Source organism: Echinops telfairi, unplaced genomic scaffold (assembly GCF_000313985.2).
Source record: "Echinops telfairi isolate 266 unplaced genomic scaffold, ASM31398v2 ScPeMD7_60;HRSCAF=208, whole genome shotgun sequence".
NCBI lineage: Eukaryota > Metazoa > Chordata > Mammalia > Afrosoricida > Tenrecidae > Echinops > Echinops telfairi.
In genome coordinates this window covers 16,415,464-16,436,022 of record NW_022103958.1, presented here as the reverse complement: position 1 = coordinate 16,436,022, position 20,559 = coordinate 16,415,464, and the positions used below count along the sequence as shown (strand labels likewise).

The 20,559-nt window shown below is 48.1% G+C and overlaps 1 protein-coding gene across 1 annotated transcript in view; it reads right to left on the bottom strand.

The window, feature by feature from the left end:
• The window catches only part of SLC1A2 (solute carrier family 1 member 2), a 170,001-nt gene that overhangs the window by 41,632 nt on the left and 107,810 nt on the right, over positions 1–20,559 (bottom strand). Inside the window, exons 3-6 of the mRNA XM_004708293.3 lie at positions 19,935–20,087; positions 17,567–17,817; positions 12,371–12,539; positions 8,390–8,516 (exon numbers count right to left, since the gene is read on the bottom strand). Of these exons, the coding sequence (XP_004708350.2) occupies positions 8,390–8,516; positions 12,371–12,539; positions 17,567–17,817; positions 19,935–20,087 (700 nt within the window). The remainder of the gene's footprint in view (positions 1–8,389; positions 8,517–12,370; positions 12,540–17,566; positions 17,818–19,934; positions 20,088–20,559) is intronic.

The window sequence follows — 20,559 nt, the reverse complement described above, 5'->3', positions numbered from 1 at the left end:
GTCCTGGAGAAGGACATCCTGTGTGGCATAGTAGAAAGACAGCAAAAACAAAAAAGGCCCTCACCGAGATGGATTGATACAGTGGTTGCAACAACAGGCTCCGGCATAGGACCAATCGTGCAGGTGACGCAGGAACATGCAGCGCTTTGTTCTGCTGGGCACAGGGCCACAATGGGTCAGAGCCAACTCGATAACACCTAACAACAAACGTTATGTTTGGGGGAAGTCAAATGTCGCACAGAAACTTTCAACCATGCAGGGGTAGATATCCCGCATTGTTCAATAGTCAACTGTCTCCATATATGACACGCAGCTTGTGTGACCACGTTCAAGTTTCGCAGTTTGGTTGCTGTTGGGTGGTGCTGACTCGGTGCTGCCTCAGCGTAATTCTCTAAGACAGAGTGCGCTTGCTCCATGGGACTCCCGACTGTCATCTCTACAGAAGTAGTTCCCTAGGTCTTTTCTCCCACACGGTGGCTGAGTTCAAAATGCCAGCCTCTCCGTAAGCAGTCAAGTGCTTAACTAAGTAGCACCCAAGACTTTTTCCATTCCCATTTTAAAGATGTGCAAGTCAAAGCATACAGAGGCTCATTCTAAACTCGCAAAGAGAGGACTACATTTTTTAACACAGATTTGAGTACACTGGCACAAGAAGCACACCAGCCTGTGTGATCGAAGGATTGTCGATAAAATCCAAATCTGAAAGAGGGAATGGTATTAGAGCTCAAACTATGAACACCTGGTTTGCAGAAAACTATGACGACAGTGGAAACCCAAAATCCGTTTGCAGGGTCTGAACATGGATCAAGCTTCTGACTATTTCTGTCTGATCATAGTCCAGAGGTGCGAATAGCCTTGCTATCAAAGAGAGAACACTGTAAAATAAATTATGGCAGATGAAGTCAGGGTAAAACATAATACCTTATCATTTGATCTCCATTTTGACCCATTTTATAGTTGTTTGTTTTTAATATTTTCTGCTTTTTGTTCATTGAGGTTTTTCTGTTTTGTCTAATCATTGCTGTTGGCTTCTGTTTGCTTGTTTGCTTCCTGTTCGTGTTTTGCATGAATTTTTGTATAGAAAATCCAGGATAGGTAAATCTACCGAGATGGTAACTGGATTGGAAATTGCCTAGGGCCATGGCAGGGGAGGATGGGGGATAGGGAGAGCTAACAACAATGAGTATGCGAAGAAACCGGTGATGATTGTACAAGTCTTCTGAATATGATTGGGTGATTAACTTGTATGATATGTAAAGTATAAGCCAATATACCTATTTTTAATAACCTCTTCAACATCTCTGTTGTCATGGATTGAATTGTGCCCACCAAAACAAATGCTATGGTGAGGAGCTAACTTCTGGTACCTGTGATGGTGGCCTTGTTTGAAATTGGGTCTTTGAAGATGCTGTGGTTAAATTAACATGAGGTCATACTAGAACAAGGTGGGTCCTAACGCAATCTGAATGGTGTCCTGTAGAAGAGAGGGACACACAGACTGACCGATACAGGAAGGACGGCCATGGGGAGGTACATCTGCAAGGCAAGGAACCTGAGAGAGAGACCAAAAAGGGTCTTTTGGAGGCTACCTGAACTCAGACTACTGGTCTCCAAATTGAGAGACAGTAAGCTTCTGTTGTTTAAAGATGCCCACATTCTGATACCGGGTTAAGGGAGCCCCGAGAGATGAATGCACCTGTTGGTACCCTGAGTTTCCCAACTCCTGCCAAAGAAGTCTGTTACATTTTCACAAACTACTCTGCCTTCTCACCACCATGCTTAAGGAACTACCTAAGAATTAGTGAGGTTTTCTATAACCTCGAGGGGCCTGGTGCTACAGTGGTTAAGCTCTTGACTGCAACAAAAGATCGGTGGGTTGAGCCTACCAGCTGCTCATCTGGAGAAAGGTATGGTAGTCTGCTTTCATGAGGATTTGTGTCAGGAATCATTACTGGCACATGACGGGTGCTCAACCACTATTCACTGAATAAAAGGAAGGAAGAAGGAAGGTAGAAGAACAATAGGGAAGGTAGGAAGGAGGGAAGGGGTTACCTAGCTTGCCTAGAGTCATACAAGATCAAAGGAGGGGGGTCCTAAAGTCAACCCACGGTGGAGTTGGATAGCATAGCCCCACTGCTCACAGCTGTGAGACTTTGGGTGCATTCACCTCTTGTTCAGTTTTTTTCAACTGGAAAACAAGACTAACAGAAGTACCTGTTTCTGCTAGATACGACTGTGAAGAATGAGTGAGCCAATGGATGTACAGTAACTTGGTCAAGGTCAACTCCTACATTGTGAGGATGGTGCAGGACCAGGCAGTGCTTCGCTCTGTTGTGCTGTTTACGTCACTCTGAGTTGAGGGCACCTAAATCCAGCAACAACAGGCTCTTAAGGAGCTGTGATGACACCGAAGGAGAAGCTTTGGGCTGCTACCCACAAGGTCAGAGATTCAAAGCCACCAGCTCCTCTTGGAGAGAAAGATGAGGCTGTCTGCTCCCAGAGAGATTCAGAAACCCTTTACAGGGTCCCTGTGTGTCTGGATCGATGTAATGGCAGGTGGATTTTGTGGTGCTGTTGTTTAAGGCCCAAATAATACCCTAAACCCCACACATTCATGTTTGTCTGACTCACTGCTGCCCCTGCATTCCTAAGGGCTTCAGGGCAGAAGTCTGCAGAGTTTTCCTGACTGTAATCTGTACAGAAATAGATCACTCGACCTGAGTGGGGTCAAACTACCAACCGTTAGGTTTGCAGCCAACTATAAACCTCTTGGACCCTCCAGGGACCTTTTTAATCATAAGGCTTTAATCACTATTAGCCCTTTAATAATGAATGAGCTAATACATGTAATTGCAATTGTACTGAGCCTGAGAATTTAAAGACATTACTCAGGGATCACAGGAACAGGAACAGGAATAGAGATAGGAAAAGGATAAGGGGAAGGGGGCAGAGAGGTGGGGAGGGAGGGGGACACCGATGGCAATGAATGGCGCATAATCACACCCCCCATCCAGAGGGAAGATCAACAGAAACCAGAGGGGAAGGGAGACAGTGGTCGGTGTGAGATTTGAAAATGATTAAAAATCTATAATCTATCAAGGGGCCACGAGGGTTGAGGGGGTGGAAAGGAGCTGATCCCAAGGGCTCCATGGAAAGTAAATGCCTAGAAAAGAACGATGGAATATATGTACTAATATGTTGGATATAATTGATGTATGGATTGTAACAAGAGTTGTAAGAGCCCCCAATGAAATGATCTAGAAAAAAAGACATTACTAAATCTTATTTACATTTAGTAATAATGATCATTATCAGCTCTTCCATGTTGTATTTTTATGATCACTGAGTTAAGGTTTATTGTGCCAACCTGGCCGATAAACACATGTGGGAGATTATTTGAAGAGCGGAGAGATAAATGGCTCAGTGAGCCTCACCTTTCTAGTTCTTGGGTCTCTTGCTTTCTGATGGTTGCACCAGGGTGCAGCTGCCTTAGTCAGTTCCCTGCCTCATCTGGCAAGGCTCACTTCCTGCAAGACATCCCTGAGAAGAAGCCACATGGACCTACCCTGATGCAGCCCTGGGTGCTGGAGTAGCCGCATGAAGAGCCCTGCCAGGGCTGAGATGCTTACACGCTCACTGATTCGGCTTTCCTCCTGCAGTCGGCATCATTGCGTGTGTTTTGTGAGATGGCGGACGGCTTTGTAGATCAGTACTAAGGACATATGGGCTAATGTTGGCCTTATGGGCTTGGACAGCACTGGATTGGGATGCTTTCTTAATGTACACTTACTCTCTCTTATATATATGAGTTTCTGTGGATTTGTTTCTCTAGTTTACCCAGACTAACACAATCACGAATCTTTCAAATACATTCAAAAAAAGAATGTAAAAAAAGCATGATTATTTAGGCTTTTAAATGTCAGTTGATAAGTGGCTGGCTATTTTATCCGGAAATTTCTCTTTTGCATAGTCAGCAAATACTGACGCAGACAAGGCAGCTAAAGAATGAAAGAAATGCGGAGTGTAGAATGGCCATCTCACGTCACATGGTACCGCCCTGACTGCTTGGGTCACTAGGGTTGGTGATGCTCAGTTTGGTAAGTTATTGGAACTCCGCCCGTTTGAGGCCATGCAGAATGTTCATTCTTGAGCAATGTTTATTACCCATTTCGATCATAGAATATTACGTGATAAATATAAGGTAAAGTGCTTAGCTTTAGTATTTCTCGGATTATATGAATCCTAAGCACAAAATAACTTTGTGAGATCTTCCCACACTGAATTACACCATTACTAGCTCCAATAGGATTAGTAATGGACTGGAAGCCTTTTAAATAATTTTCCCTACCTTTTCCATTCTCAAGAGTGACTGGTTCACAAATACAAATGACTACGACATTGTATCTGGAACCCCACGAAACTAAACCCAATCAGCAATTATAAAACCGCTGGCAGCAGCGAACACAACGGGGCATGCTCGTAGCACGTGCACACCTGAAAGCCCGTGATTCAAAGCCTCGCTGTAACTAGGTAACACTGACGGCTCAAAGCACAACACATTCAAAGGTCCAAAAAGTAAATTAACACAATTTCAGCCTTATCGCTATATTGACACAGGTAAGCTGGGCTTATCAAAAATGTTTTTGTTGTTCTAACTTCAGGGGTGAGTTAAAAAAAAAACTGTGGAAAAATTGCACAGAAACTTTATAGACAGCCATTCTGGTGTCATCCCTCTGAGAATGTCACCCCGTGTAGTCCACACCTCCAGTACGTCCCGAGTGACAATACCGGGTAACGAAACAGTTGCCAGAAATTGCTCTTGATCTCCAGGGAGAGGATGCTAACTCCCCCTGAATTCTGGCTTCAATTACTGGAAACTTTTTGGTCCATACCAATGCCGACTCCTGAGGACCAGGGAGGCAACGCTTTATTCCACTGCCTCACTTGATCGTCTATAAGGCTCCTTTCCCAGCGTGGGCTCCTGACATTGGTATGAGTGACGGATAGGACTTGTATATTTTGTTCACACAACCACTGTCCACCACAAAGGTATTGCACAGTTAGAATAAGGATATACTCTCCCTAGAAATTCCAACAGATCCCATTGTCTCATAACAACAGGCCAATTCTGCTGTGTGTATTACTATTTCTACATCCTCGGCAGACTCCTTCCTTCAGAATGGCTCTGAAGAACGTTTAAAATCCTTTCTACAGTACCACTATGTGGTCTTAACTCATCTCACAAAAGAAATATTCAGAAAGCTGGAGAGTCGATATAATAGCAATAGCAGAACACATCGCTTCCCTCGTACCCTTCTTTTAAAGAACCATATTCTTACACAGATGTGTAGAAGGACCATATTTTTTTTTCTTTTTTAACATTTTATTAGGGGCTCATACAACTGTTATCCCAATCCATACACACATCAATTGTGTAAAGCACATTTGCACATCGTTTCTCAAAACATTTTCTCTCCATTTAAACCCCCGACATTGGGTCCTAATTTTTCCCCTCCCTCCCCGCTCCCCCCTCCCGCATGAACCCTTGATAGTTTATAAATGGGTATTTTGTCATATCTTGCCCTGTCCGACGTCTCCCTTCATCCACTTTTCGGTTGTCTGTCCCCCAGGGAGGAGGTCACACACAGTTCCATGTAATCGGTTCCCTCTTTCCTACCCATTCTCCCTTTACCCTCCCTGTTTTGCCACTCACACCACTGGTCCTATAGGGCTCATCCGTCCGAAGGACCATATTTTTACACACAAAAAAATCTTAATCGCTATGTATAATCCACTTTAAGAGGCACCAATCAAGACTCTAGAGTCAACAGGGAGAAGATGGTGCTCCAATTTTGGGCTCCTAACGTTCAGAACAGGAAGACGATGAATGTCTGTTCTTATAAGCCGCCTATGTGATGGCACTTTGTTACAGGAGTCTTAGGAAACTAATACGCCAGGTCTACAAGACACGGCTCATAAAACCAAGAGGGGCATTTCCTTGATCCTGGGGCCTGCCGCTGGCCCACCCATTCCTGGAGTCTTAGACTTTGCTAAAGACATCACTCTGCTTGATCCTGTGGAGATAAGAAAGATGCCAAGAACAGGGTTGCACCCCTCTGAGGTGGGGTTGTTATCGTTAGGTGCTGCTAAGGTGATTTTCAACCCATCGCCCCCCACTCCCCACCCCCGTGTGACGGAGTAGAGCGGCCTCACAGGTTTCCTAGGCTGTAATCTTTCTGGGAGCCTGAGAGTCTTGGGTAGTTTCAAAGTGCCAACCTTACCGTTAGCAGGCAAGTGCTTAATTGTTGAGCCACCAGGTCCCCTTGAGGTGAGGACCAAGGGCAAGAGAAGGAAGAAGAGAGAACGAAGCTAGGAGTTTAATGTCAGGCACCTGAGTAGCAGAGGACTGGGGGCAAGCTGGGGAAGGAGGTGGGTAGAGATGAGCATGGAGAAATGCGGAATAAGCAACTCCGAGTTCCTGTGGGAAATCAGACAGCATGGTGGCTTGGTTTCAGACTGGGTTATTGTAGTTCCACTCAAAGAAGACCCTCCTAGGGACCTGCAACAAATGTCTATAAGAAGCTTTGTGTCTGAAAATGAAATTCGCTGGAAGGTCTCAATGACTGACTGCGGCCCCGCTCCCTCGCTGAAGGAGTGGGCACTCGTGCCCTCCTGGGTCAGCCTGCTGGGTCCCACAGCAGCTAACTCTGCACATACGTGGTCGGAAGCAGAGTCAGTACTGTGCTGACGAGCCGGACAGAACCCTCCAGCCACAGATGTATCCGAGACTTTGATATCAATGTGAACTCCAATCCCACCTCTCCCTCCCTAGCTCTATATAATCGCAGGCATGCCAATGACCTCCATGAACCTCCGTTGCCTGCTCTGTAAAACGAGAATCCCAGCGCCACCCCAGCAGGGTTGTGGGGACCAGGTTTCATAGGTATTCCGCACCTGTCCTGGGGCTTCGCAAGGACAAGGACAACTGTCTGCGGGCACTGCCGTGATCATCCTTGTCCGGATGATGCTAAAAGAACTGAGGTTTGGCGTGCTGGGAGCTGAGTTTTTCTCTTCTCTGTGGGTCAAGAGTGAGACTAGATTTCTCAGGGCAACTTCCAGTTCCAGCACATCGTCTGTCATGTCACTGGTCCATTCATGGCCTGGGAACTACATCTCTTCTCTTTGATGTGAGGAACCCGGGTCTAAGAGCCATTCTCGGGGATACCAGACCATGAGCCCCATGGTTCTGACACACACACAGACGTGGGGCTGCATCCTTTCCTTGGTATCCTGGGCTCAGCTTCCTGTCTCCTGCTACTGCTCAGTGTCTGAGATAGTTTATTGTGCCAGCCTGGCTGATAAACGCAGGTAGGATTGACTGAGGGGCTGAGAGATGGATGGCTTGGTGAGCCTTGCCTTTCTTGTCTCTTGCCTGTGATCATCGGACCAGTGTGCGGCTGCCTTGCTTGTTCTGTGCCTCAATTTAAAGGCTACACTGCCTGTGGGATGCCTAGCCTGTGGACTGTGTTGCTGTAAGTTGAGGTCCCTTTAAGACTTCTCTGGAGCTGGGGACTGGAGGTTGGTGACCTGCCTTGTGATTGGCTGCTGTGCTGTTATAGCCTAGCTCTCTCTAAAAATAGAGGAAGATCTGGCATCAGACAGAGACTGCTAGTCTCTCAACTTTCTCTCACGGACGTGAGTTTCACTAAGCCATTTATAGTGCTTTCTAATTTAACTGTTTATTTCTTGTATTGTATATTTATCTGTATATGATTTAACAGTTCACTTCTCAATATATATCTAATTATCTTTATAAATAAATATATTACATTATCAGGAATTTGGTTTTATCTCTCTAGAGAACCCTGCCTAACACAGTGTCCGTATTACAGACTAGACTTCCCAGTCATCTCTTCTTTCCTTCAGCCCAGGGGCTGGCCAACTTGTTCGGTCACGGCCGGCTCTGTGGGCTGAGCTGCCTTTGCCACACCACCCATCTCTGCCACCGCCACGAGAAAGCCATCGCAGTTAATATGTAAACAAATGGGCCTGGCGGTGTTCTGATACAACTTTATTTATGGACACTGGGATGTGCATTGCGGATAATTTTCACGTGTCTTCTTGGTGATTATTTGCTCAGCCGTGTAAAAGACCATCCTCAACTCACAGGCCACACAGGGGTAGTAGCTTTCTAATCCCTGTTCTGTGAGATGCCCCACTGCACCCCCCCTAAATTCCCTGCTCCAAAAAAAAGCAGGGGGGTGGGGGGAGAGCTCTTACTCCTTTCTCGAAGTCTTTCCAGAGAGCCTGTTGCCTAGTCTTTGTTCAAATTTTCCTCTGGGGAAAAAATTTCCTCACAATCCCAATGAGCAGGGGCGAGTCCACTTACCACATAATCATGATCACTAACTTCATCACGATCTCGTTCAAAATGTTGAAGAATTCCACCATCAGCTTGGCCTGCTCGCCCATCTTCCCCATGGCAACGCCAAAGGCGATGAAAAACCCTATGAGGCCTGTTGGGTGAATCACATCACACAGAACGCCACGTTACAACAGACGTGCCTCTTCTCCCTTGTTCGTCAGCACCCACGTGTACGCAGCTGGCATTCCCGCCCCACGCCACCCTCCGGATTAGGGCCTGGAAAGAGCAAAGCGCACCATGAAAGCACCTTTCCCCCTGGGGAGCGATGGGGGATACACCCTACACCTTTGCCTACACCCTTCTCACACAAGCAGGTTGCATGACAAGCAGTGTTAGCTCTTTCAGGAAAACAACTTCTCTTCTATTCCCAACGGAAAAGTCTCCTCTCTCTTCCTCACTTCAAGAAATCACGGCCCAAACAGACGAGGTTTATACACCGAGGAAAGGCGAGTTGGAACTTGGACATTCTTATGCCAACTTTGGAGCCCATAGGGTAACAAAACAATTGCCGTGAGTCAATCTACGGCCCTCAAGTTGCTCTGGACTCCTAGAGACCCGACAAGACAGGGTAGAGCTATGCCACAGGGCTGCCAAGGCTGCGCGTCAGTACAGAAGGGCAAGGCCACACCTTTTTGAGGCTGTACATCCTTATGGGAACAGAGAGCCTCAAATTCCTTCTACAGAGTGGCTGGTGGATTTGAACCACCAGTCTTGCAACTTGCAGACCAATGTCTAACCCCACAGTGCCACCAGGGCTTGTCTACACTGGAAAAGCACAGACAAATGAGCCAATACAGTCCACTCCAGGCTACAACCGTATTCATTTTGTGCTAGCCTCAATTAACTGACGGCTGATGAAGATTCACTCCAGAAACAGCCCAAATATAAAATTAATGTTGTATTCTTACCTGCCAAACACAGGGGGAGAAGAATGTTTTTTTAAAAAGACAGTGAGATAAATTTTGAAAAAATCCAAAATGATTTGGGAGACCTCGATTTTAACCCAGTTTGTTCTATTTAACCTATAGTTTATTCATCTACCCTAATTCTTGGCTTGGTCAAAATGGTTAGGATCTGTTTTCATTTATTTATTATTTTCAGGGTCATGACACAGGAACATTAACTTTGCGATCAGATTTTGCTATCTCCTAGCCATTCTCAGCTCTCTTTTCCCTTTGGAGAACACCACGGACTTCCATCTAAATCCAGCCCCAGTCCGGCCTCCAGGGTCAGTCCTACTCCACGGCAGGAAAGCTCTGAGGAACTGTGATCCAAGCCCCTTGCCAGTCAGCAGAAACTGGTCATAGTTACAGCACCAGAGATCCATGGCTTTCAGTGAGCCATTTCTCACAGGCGTTAATTCAAGCAGACTGGATTAGGGTAGGAACCAGAGGTGGGTCTGAAGACTTTGTAGACGAAAAGGGGGTCCTTAAAGCAGAAAGACTGGGTTTTAGCTTCACTTACTGCAATGCTTTAATCTTGGGACTTTCCAAAGTCCAAAAAAAAAAAATTGCAGGCAATCTCTCTGTCCTTGGAAAGACCATAGAAAGAACCTTCGCTTCAGCCATAATTTGTAAGTGGGAAATTTCTCAATAGTCTACTTTCCCTTGGCTCTCTAGAGTCTGGATCTGCATTTGGATGAAAACCCAACTTGTCAACATGGGCACTTGAGTTAGTTCTTCCTGTAAACATTGCCTAACTGAGCGCACTCACTGGGCCGGGGGGTGGGATGGGGGTGTCACTTGGGCAAAGCTCTCTTTAGACTTGGTCACAGGGATTGAAAGAGGAATGAGCTATGTTGAAACTCCCCAGGATGGACAAAAGTCATGTGTCTTCCCAGAATACATGGAGACTCAGAACAACCAGGAAAGGATGATTCTTTCCAACGCCTTACCCCTTACTCACGACCTCCACCTACTCCAGAAGGTGCAGAAGCCCGTGGGTCTCCGCGCTACGCCCTACCTACCGCAAGAGAGCAGGGGGAGTCGGGAAGGTCCTGAGGGTCAAGGAGATCTGGGCAGATGGACTGAGGAGCTGCCCTGGGAGGAGGCGGAGGGCATCTGCAAAGCCCGTTTCTCTGAGGAACTTGCCCTACTTTCCCCTCTTCCCTTCCTCCTCTAACTTCCTACTGATGGTCAACAGTGCTTATTGCTCTTCAGTTGCCTGGCAACCTAGCCAGTTATCCCCTCCCTCAGTCTCCTTTACCCCACTTGCTTCCTGCCAGGCAAAATAAAAAGGGGGGGGGGCTGATTTCTGCAGCTGAGCCATCTTGCTTCTCCCACCTCTGTCTTCTCCTTTTCTAACTTGGTGAGGAGTACAGTTAGCAGGTTTTATTAAAACCTACAAACATGGAACCCCAAGTTCATCTGGTTTAGATAAATAACTTCTTTTTAAGGATGAGTCTATCTAGTGCAATATTTTGGACCTAAGAAAAAAACCAAAACAGTTGCCACTGAGTTGACTTCTGACTGATGGAGACCTAGTTTCATTGGAAATAACCCTCTGGCTAATGAAATCCACCATTGCGCGAGTGCTCTAGATTTGAGCTGGCAACCCTGGCTAGCCCGGAGATAAAGGCATGTGATTTTCTAGATAGGCAACTAGCGGTAGCACCACTAGCTACCTCATTACTAAATGGCTTTCAACCCAATGCTGGAGTGAAGCACTCTCTTCCATCCAGTGCCCCCATTTCTCCTGGCATACAGTGGCACTTGGGAATACCAGCCTCACTGCCTAGAGGGCAGGTTATGGTGGGGAGTGGACTCGAGCTACGGAGGGAGATAGTGGACCAGGTGGAGCCACATAACAGGGAGTTTCTGTAGGTGGTGTCTTCTAACGGAGCTCCTCAGCTTTGCCTCCACTTTCAATAACCGCGACTTGCTCTATGTGTGCAATCACATTTCCACATCACAACAATCGACACGGTAGCTGCCAACCACCCTCATTTAAGAAATGAGGCTCAGCGAGTGGAACCACTTTATTTGCCTAGGAGGTCAAATAGCCAAGAAGAGCTCCATACTCCAAAAAGCCGTCAGTTCCGATTTATACACCAATGCCATAGGGCAATGCTGGTGGTGGAGTGGTTACACACTGGGCTGCAGTTCTCATGGTAAGCAGTTCGAAACCACCAGCCACTCGGAGGGGAAAAGCTGGGGCTTTTCCTCCCATAAACAGCTACAATCTCTGACATTCCCAGGGGAAGTTCTATCCTGTCCCGTGAGTCGGCATAGACTCGAGGGTGGTGAGTTCAATTACAGGACAGGGAGAACTGTGGCGTGGACTTGCCTCTGCTGTGATCCTTACAAGAAGCAGACTGTCACGTCTTGCTCCCAGGGAGTAAGTGGCTCCTGGGTTCAGACCACCAACCTCAGACATCAGCAGCCGAACTTGTAATCACTGCAGTCCCTCGGGTGGTCTGGCAGGTCTAGCTACTGTAGAGTCCAAAACGCCTCTCGGGTGACAGGTCCCGGAAGGGCCAGGCCAGGGGAAAGGGCTCCTTGAGGGACCCTAAACTAATCTCTAAGGCTCCTTGAGGCACACACTCCAAGATGTTTCCCGTTGGACAACACTCCAGCTGGCCGCAGACTGGGAGAGCAGGGATGGTACCTCCACACCCAGTACAACTGTGACTCAGAAGGGCAGCTCCACAAGGCATGACCTCACAGGATACACAAATGATGAGGCAGCAAGAGAAAGTGCCTTGCCATCATGCCCAGACCTCGAGCTGCCGTGACCTTTCATGACCTTCCTTCGGTCTTACCCCTCCTCCCCAATCACGCAGCCCTCAGTCCCCTCCTCGCTTCCCGTTGATTCCCACTAATGGAGCATCTACGCACAAGGCAGACGTGCCCCCATAGGGCTCCTGAGACTCAGTCCTGTCGAAAGCAGACGGCCAAATGGCTCTCCTACAGAGCAGCTGGTGAAAACCCAAGCCCCACCGCCTACCTAAGACATTCATCCCGTTCTTGAACTCCAGGCCCTTCTTGACGGCCATAGTGGTTTGCTCAGGCGCCTCGGTCGCCGTCTCGTTCAGCAGGGAGATGACAGCGCTGGTCGTCGCATTGGCCTCTTCTGACTGAGGTGCCACGTGGACCTTCTTCGTCACGGTTTGAATCTGGTTAAAACAACAAGGTTTGAAAAGCACACAGAGGAGACTCAGTCTCTCAAAGGTCAACCAGGGCCTGGCTGTTGATATACGTCAAAGCTTCTCATCCATTAACAATCGTTAGGAAATGTCCAAACAAGGTTATGAACATTGGAGCATATGCATACCAAAGTGATATGGGTTGTCTGTTTGCTTTTTCATTACACACACAACACCTGTGGTCAAACTGCCAACATCACAAGATAATGAGTGACAGGGTGTCAAAGATTCACTGAGAATGTCGTATCAGCGAACCAGTGCAAAGCGGGAACACGGCTCGTGCATGAAGTTGCTATGGGAACCCCACGCATGTCAGAGCAGAACTGTGCTCCGTACATAGGGCTTTCAACGACGATTTCTTCAGAAGTAGATTTTCAGGCCTTTCTTCCAAGATGCATTGTCCAGGGAGTTTGGGGAGGGCTGTCTCTTCCTCTCCTTCCAATGACCTCAGCAAGGTAGTCTAACAGGTGCTCTTCCCAATCGTGAGAGCCAGTGTGATGGTCCTTCCTGGCACCTTGTGACGGATCGTGGGTCTGAGCAAGAATAAGAGAAGGGCCTTGGCAGTGGGGTGAGACCGGCACTTGTCATCCATCTGTTGGCTCCTCCCTGCCTGCTGGCTGTTGGGCAGACCCATGTTCCTCTGGGAATCTCAGCTGCCCCCAGCTGCCAGCTGCCAGCTGCCCCCAGCTGCCCCCAGCTGCCATGCTCGAGGCAAGTGCTCTGGTGTTTGATTTACACGTAAGGTAGGAAGTCTCCTGTTTCCCCAAGGAAGTGAGGCCCCGCCTCCCTCGATGATCCCTGAGCATGGCTGAGCAAACAACCTCCCAGGAACCCTCAACTGCACAGCAACCTTACTGTGAAAGGTGCCAGGCAGCCTGCAAGCAGAGTGCTGGGAAACTCCCCTCTGAGCCCAGGAAACAACATTTCCACCATCATTAAAAGAGAACGCATGCAGAATTACGTAGAAGGCAACAAATAGGTGAAGCCTAAAGAGATGTGCATGCGGATACACGGGGAAAGCAAATGACGTGTTGGACATCCTAGAGCCAGTGCAGAGCTGGACTTCCGCTTAGATGGCCTGGCCACACTGAGCTCTTTCCCCCACCCATGCTGCACGTTAAACTAGATGAACACAATCCTACCACAGCTGGGCCAATGGTGAGCCAAGGACAATGAGAGAGGTGAGGCGCTCAGAGGTGCGATAAAGCACTCTGTGTCCCAGCCTGGCCACATGCACTTGGGCAGGGAAAGAGGAATCTGAGGATAGGCCATGCCGAGGATGAGTGAGCAACTCCCTGGCTCCTGGTCTGGGCCGATATTGGCATAAAGAGACAAGCAGGAATGCCCATAAAGGAAGATGTGGGGAACAACAGAGCCCAGCTCCTAGGAAAGGAGGGGGGCCAGGAGCCAGCTGGAGACCCATTCTGATGACGCTACAGAATCCACAGCTTGCATCATAGATCTAAGTGATGACTACGAGGACCAGGGATAAAGGCGACATGTCTTTGACCTGTTATATGTCAACAGGTACCCCTCAAGGCTCAGGCTGTTTCGTCATTTACTCCCAATGCTCCCCTCACACTGACCCCCTTCCGCTTCTCTAAGCACGCTAGATACGTCCATCTCTGCAAGGGCTGTGTGCCAGCGTCGGCTCCTCACCCATAACTTCCCAGACCTAGCTCATTCCGGCCCCTTAATGTCTCCGCTCAAACCACCACCCTAGTTGGCTGCTGCCTCTGGCCATCAGAACACTCCCATTAATCTGTAAACCTTGTGTGTTCATCTTTTTGTCCCAACATTTTTCTTTCACATCCCCTCCCCCTCGCTGCCACCCGATGAATGTCAGCGCTCAGGCAGGGACCCTCAAGATCTCATTCCCTGTGGCACCCCTGCTGCGCTGCAGGGGGCTGGCATGCAGTAGGTACTCACAAGTATTGGATGGATAAGTAGATGTTGAACTCCTTGGGAGCAGTGAGCCCAAGAGGTCACTATCCATGAGGTCGGAGTAAATGTTCGGAGGCCGCATCTCTTAGACACTCTCTTGGAAAACAGGTCTTGGTTCAGTCAGCCCTAAGCTGCAAACATCAGAGATACCAGGGCCCAACCTCAACCGAGCCTGTCACTGAGGGTAGGCCAGCCTCCGCATACCTTCTTGTTTACGTCCGTGTCTAACCTTGGCCAGGAAGCGCCTCCCTCGTCGGGAGATGGTTTAAATTCAGCTGAACTTCGTGTCACAGAGGGCACCTCTCCCCTGCTCTTGCGCTCTGGTGATGCGACGTCACACTATGTAGGAGCTGCACCTCCTCCAGCCCATGGGCTGCTCAAGTTTAAGACCTTTTTCTTCTGGGATCCCCGGTGTCAGCCTGAAGGACTGACCTCCACCTTCACTTTGGGGTAAGGAATTTTAAAATACTTTTTTTTTTTATTATCTTAATCCAAAGGGACAGTGCTCGGTCCTCACAAACACGTGACAGTGGAAAGGTAAGGCTATGGGGAGAGAGAAAGAAGTGGGTCAGTTTTCCATGACATTGTCAGAGACGGTGTCCACAGAGCAGTTGCTACAGGTGAGTAGAGCCAAGACCACAAGAACGCCCCACCAAGGCCAGAAGTACAGCCAGAAGGCTCCTGAAGAGGCAAGGATGGCTTCCTAAGTACTTTGAACATGTGCTCAGGAGAGACCAATCCCTGGAGAAGGACGGCCTGCTTGGTAGGTAGAGGGGGACTAAAAAGAGGAAGACCCTTCACAAGATGGACTGACACAGTGCCTCCACAAAGGGCCCAGACACAGGAGCAAGTGCAAGGATGATGCAGGACCAGGCGGTGTCCCCCTCTGTTGTCCACTGGATCTTCCGGCGGCTAACAACAAGACCAGAGCACCCGCTCCGAGTACCCGTCTGCTTTCAGGTTTCGCCCACGGGCACCCCTTCTTGCAGGCAGCACGGCTGTCACGGGCCATGTCCTCCCTTAGGCCTCGGATGCTCCCAGTCCTCTGTTCCACAACACGCCTTCCAAAGGGCTAAGAATCGACATCTAGTCGTGCTTGTCCCTAAGCAGGTCGTCTCCGGGGTAGGCAAGCCACACACACACACACACACACACACACACACACACACACACACACACACACGATGACTCCGTGCTACAAGGGCCACCACCATGGGGCTTGTCCTGGAGCACACAGCCAGCCCAGGGCGTTTGGACTCAGCAGCGGTGAGCTATTGTGTCTTGGGGGCATCTTGAAACACAGCCAACGCTTCCTCCGGTATCCCACTTCCCTTCTTCTCTGGAAACGACTGCAAGCAGCCACTTGCCTGTTGGGTCTGAGCTGCATTTCCCACCTGGGGTCATGGGACCTGAGGGCATTCTAACCTCCACTGTTCTAACCGGCTGGGAGTGGGGCCTCAGCAGCTAACTCGGTAGTTCCAGCCAGCAGAACTACCACTGGTTGTTTGTTTATTTTTAACAAAGGTTTGTTTTTTATTTAATGCCCATGCTTGTAGACAGTTGGTGAATGTGTACCTGGTTACAAATTTCCATAGGGTCATTTTTGCAGCATCTGCCAAATTTGAAATATAAAACTCTTTGGCATAAAAATGTTTCCTTCGGGCAATGCATGTACAAATGCGCTTTACACAATTGATGTATGTATGGATTGTGATAAGAGTTGTAGGAGCCCCTAATAAAATGATTAAAAAAATAAATAAATAAAATGTGAGAAAGAAACCGTTCCCTTCTTGGAAGCTATCGGTAATGCATATGGTGAAATGCGGAGACGGGAAAGGGCAGTGAGGGCTCGGGCACACTCTTTGAGAAACAGCAAAGGGAGCAGAATGCCTAGCGCAGCACCATTTGGACTGAAGATTTTAAAAGCCACACATAATACACCTGTGTATGTCTACGTAGACAGAACTATAGGGGAAGGAGCAAAATTCTCAACGTGCGTAGCTCTAGGGAAGGGGAGTGGGGACTTGTAATTTGTATTTTAGACACTTCTATACAATTCAACCACTACCTGTCTGTTTGCTAATCTTGCTTTGGTAGTTTGCACGTTGCTGTGATGCTAGGTGCTGTGCCACCTCTACTTTAAATACCAGCAAAGTCACCCAAAGGGGGCAGATTCCACGGGAGCTTCCCAACTAGGTGAGCTGAGGAAGAAAGGCCTGGCTATGTACACCTGGAAACCCTGGATCAAGACAGAATTGTCTCTGGCTGAACAAACACGCAGATGAGCACCAGGACAGCATGGGTCTGAGTAACGCTTCATTCCGTTGTACAACAAGGGTGCCACATATTGGCGCCAACATTAGAGCCATTACAACATCTGATTTAAACTCGTCACAATCTGTATGCGTTTCTTCCACAAATTAAAAAACACCCAAGCCCCAGAATCTTGGTGCTTCTGATTCTGCAGGTCATGCGTGTTTGTAAAACATGCCACACGAGGCGACTGAGATGCACAACCTGCTGGGTGTTGAGGGTTGTGTGCATGGGTGATTGACATGTGTCTTGAAAGACACAGGAACAAGGGGGGAAAAGATGGGGAGGTAAAAGACAAAAGGGAGACAGGGAACCCCAGATCAAAGAGACAGAAAGGGACCTGAAATTAAGAAGAGAGGAGGTATTTTCAAAAAGCCGAAGCTACTCCAATCCCAAGGTCTTATTCCAACTTCCTCATAAACATCTGGCCAGACAAAGTACAAAGAGCCACAATGGCATGGTGGCTAAGCACTCAGCTGCTAATGCCAAGGTTGGCAGTTCAAACCCATCAGCCACTCCATAGGAGAAAGATGTGGAAGTCTGCTTCCATAAATATTTATAGTCTTGGAACCTACAGGGTCTCTATGAGCCAAAATGGATGCATCGACAAGGGAGTTGGGGGTTTCTGCTTCTGTGATTTATACAAGAGATTAGTAAACATTAGGAACCAACTCACCCATCCAAATAATCTCTATGTTACCGTCTTGATAACTAGGTAGGAGCATCAGGCTTGGGATTACCTGCTGAAAACAGGCTTGGACCAGGTTTTCAGGGAAGAGATTTCTAATTAGGTCCAAGAAGGCATCCAGGCTGGACACTTCATCGTTCTTCGTCCCAGGCCCCAGCTGCTTCTTGAGTTTGGGGTTCCCTGGGTGGATGGCCAAGACGAGGATGACCCCCAGCACGGCGGCGATGATGGTTGTGGACATGTAGTACACCATGGCCCTCGTCCCCAAGCGGCCACTGGCTTTAGCGTCTAGGCCTGACAAGCCTGGATCGAAAGGAAATTCAGAAGGGTCAATCATAGTACTATTCCACTAATTATCCATATGTTCATTAGTGTTTGAAGACGTAATCAATCCCACAGTTTACAACCCTATTTTCTAAGGACATTTTGAAACTTTAGGGAGCCGAGGCAGGTAGGGAGGATCCTAGATCACAAACTGGTCCGTGACAGCTTTGGTTATTGTGCCGTCCACACTCGGACTTCACGGTCGTCATGCTGCTTCCCGTTCATTTCCACCCTGTAGGGCAGGGGAGAACTGCCCTGTGCGTTTCCAAGGCTGCAATTCTTTAGGCGAGTAGACAGCCTCCTCTTTCTCCCTCAGAGCGCCTAGTGGTTTTGAGCTGCTGATGTTGCAGTCAGAAGCCCAGCACATAACCCACCACACCGCCAGAGCTCCTGTTAATGTGCGACAGTGAGCTAAAATGAAATTGGATCTATTTCATTTTAAATTCTGAGATTACGTGCTCTCCGTTTGGGGGGTTAGGGCACCCTTTCGTTTATGAAGAGATGGTGTTAGTATGTGCTAGTTTTTGTTTGTCTGAGCTCTTTGCGATTTATCAATGCCCTCACGTTAGACAATAAAACGCTGACGGCTCTGTCATGTCAAAACGTTTGATTCTGTCACGGGTGGTGGAAATCCTGGTGGCGCAGTGGTTACACGCTGGGCTGCTAAACGCCACCCAGGAGTTGGAAATCTCCAGCCACTCGGGAGGATGGGGCTTTCTACTCCCATGAAGAGTGACGGTCTCAGAAACTCACAGGGACAGTTCTGCCCTGACCTGTAGAGTGGCTATGAGTGGGCACCGACCTGATGCCAGGGCGTTTGGTTGTGAAGGTGAAATTTGGAAGTCTGAGGATGGTGATTGAGCACAACAGGCCTCCCAGGTCACTCCAATGCATGGCAAAGACCCCATTCCCTGACCTCTTGGAGGGGTTGGAGGGCACGTATGTAAAGCACCCAGCCAAAGGTGGGCACCTCATCTATAGCGTGTGGGAGGGTGGGGAGGAGTGTTCTATGATTCTTGGAGGAAATTCCAAGCAAGTCACAAAAACTCCAGCCTCCATTGGGTTTCCCCCCACTTGAATGTTTCAATTTCCTGGTTTCCATTTCTGCTTCTCATAGCGTGAGCTTGAACTCTTTACCGAGAATCAGTTCTTTCTGCGATGGAGGAGAAGTCATCAATAGCAAGTTTTCTGAATTGAGCTGACAAGGCCCACTCCTCTTACCACTTCAAGCAGCAGTTCTCAACCTGTGGGTCTCCACCCCTTTGGGGGTTGAACAACCCTTTCCCAGGAGTCGCCCAATTCATAACAGTAGAAAAATTATAGTTATGAAGTAGCAACAAAAATAATTATATGGCTGAGAGTCACCACCACATGAGGAATTGTGTTAAAGGGTCGCAGCATGAGGAAGGTTGAGAACCACTGACCTAAAGGCTAAGTCTAGGTGAACGGCAGCTGGGTTTCCTTTCCAGGTTGGCCGGTGTACAATCTGTTCAGAGAGGAGGGACACGGGAGAAGGAAGCATGGCCTCCCTCAATCCGGGGTGGAATGATGAACTTCTGCTCAGTTCCTGAGTTCCCGAAACTGGAGACCCCTTGGCTCTGTCTGGTCCCTGAGGCTACTGGTCTCCCTGCTATGAGCTTGTTGAACAATCTGACTCGGTATGGGAGTCTCTTGGAGCCTGCAGCCTCACCTCCTTCATAAGGTCATCGGTCACTTTTCTGACGTCACCTAGCTCAATGCTGAAGTCCAGCTTCCCGCCCTTACCTCAGAGCTTAGTGTTAAAATCACACCAAATTAAGAAACCCATTACATAATATCAGCTGCTGAGGAAGAGACGACCACTGTCAGCTCATGGAAGGAAACAAACTCTTTCAAATAAAATAAATATTTCTCTCAAGAACAGGTGAACATGATGCTTGACGCATAAGGCTACTTTCAGATCTCACTTTTATTTTCAACGTCCACTTCCTTCCCCATCGAATCAGGTAACGAAGATAAGTTTCCCTTTCAAGTAAATCGAGGTTTATATGCTTAATCTAAAAGCCAAAGCTAGTGTATGACCCCCTATGGCTGGGTTTCCCGTGAGATGGTCTTACCTGTGATTAAGCTGGAGATGATTAGGGGGAGAATGAGCATTTTTAGCATCCTCATGAGTATATCCCCTGGGAAGGCTATTAACATAACCACATCAGGGTGGATCGGAGACGCCAAACGAAGAAGCCCGCCACATAGTGCCCCCAGGATGACACCTATAAGGGAGAAAACATAGACAAATATATCTGTTTATATTTTCCATAGTCAAATGAATCAATCGCTCTGGGGAACTCTTTCAATGACATTGGTCTTTTTCTCTAACACCAGCTGAAGAATAAGGTGCAACAAAAATGCCATTGCATATGCTGATTTTAGTGACCAGAGAGAGAACATTCTGAAAGAGTCGAGCCTTTTCAGAGCATCATGAGAAGTACTGTCCACTTGCAGAATCGCAAGGATGATCAGTGATTGATTGACCGCCAGCACAAATGCCCACAGACTTCGTTCCTCCTCCCTGCCGCGGGCTGGCCACATGGCACGGTGTCTCCGGGTGCCTTCCTTTGTCAACTGGATGCCAGATTTAAAAAACAAACCCCCCAAACATTTGAGTGATCACGCTAGTGAGTTCCTTTTTTCATCTATTTTCTTTGAATTCCTATCGTTTCCCCCATGGCTCTTTCTCAGTAA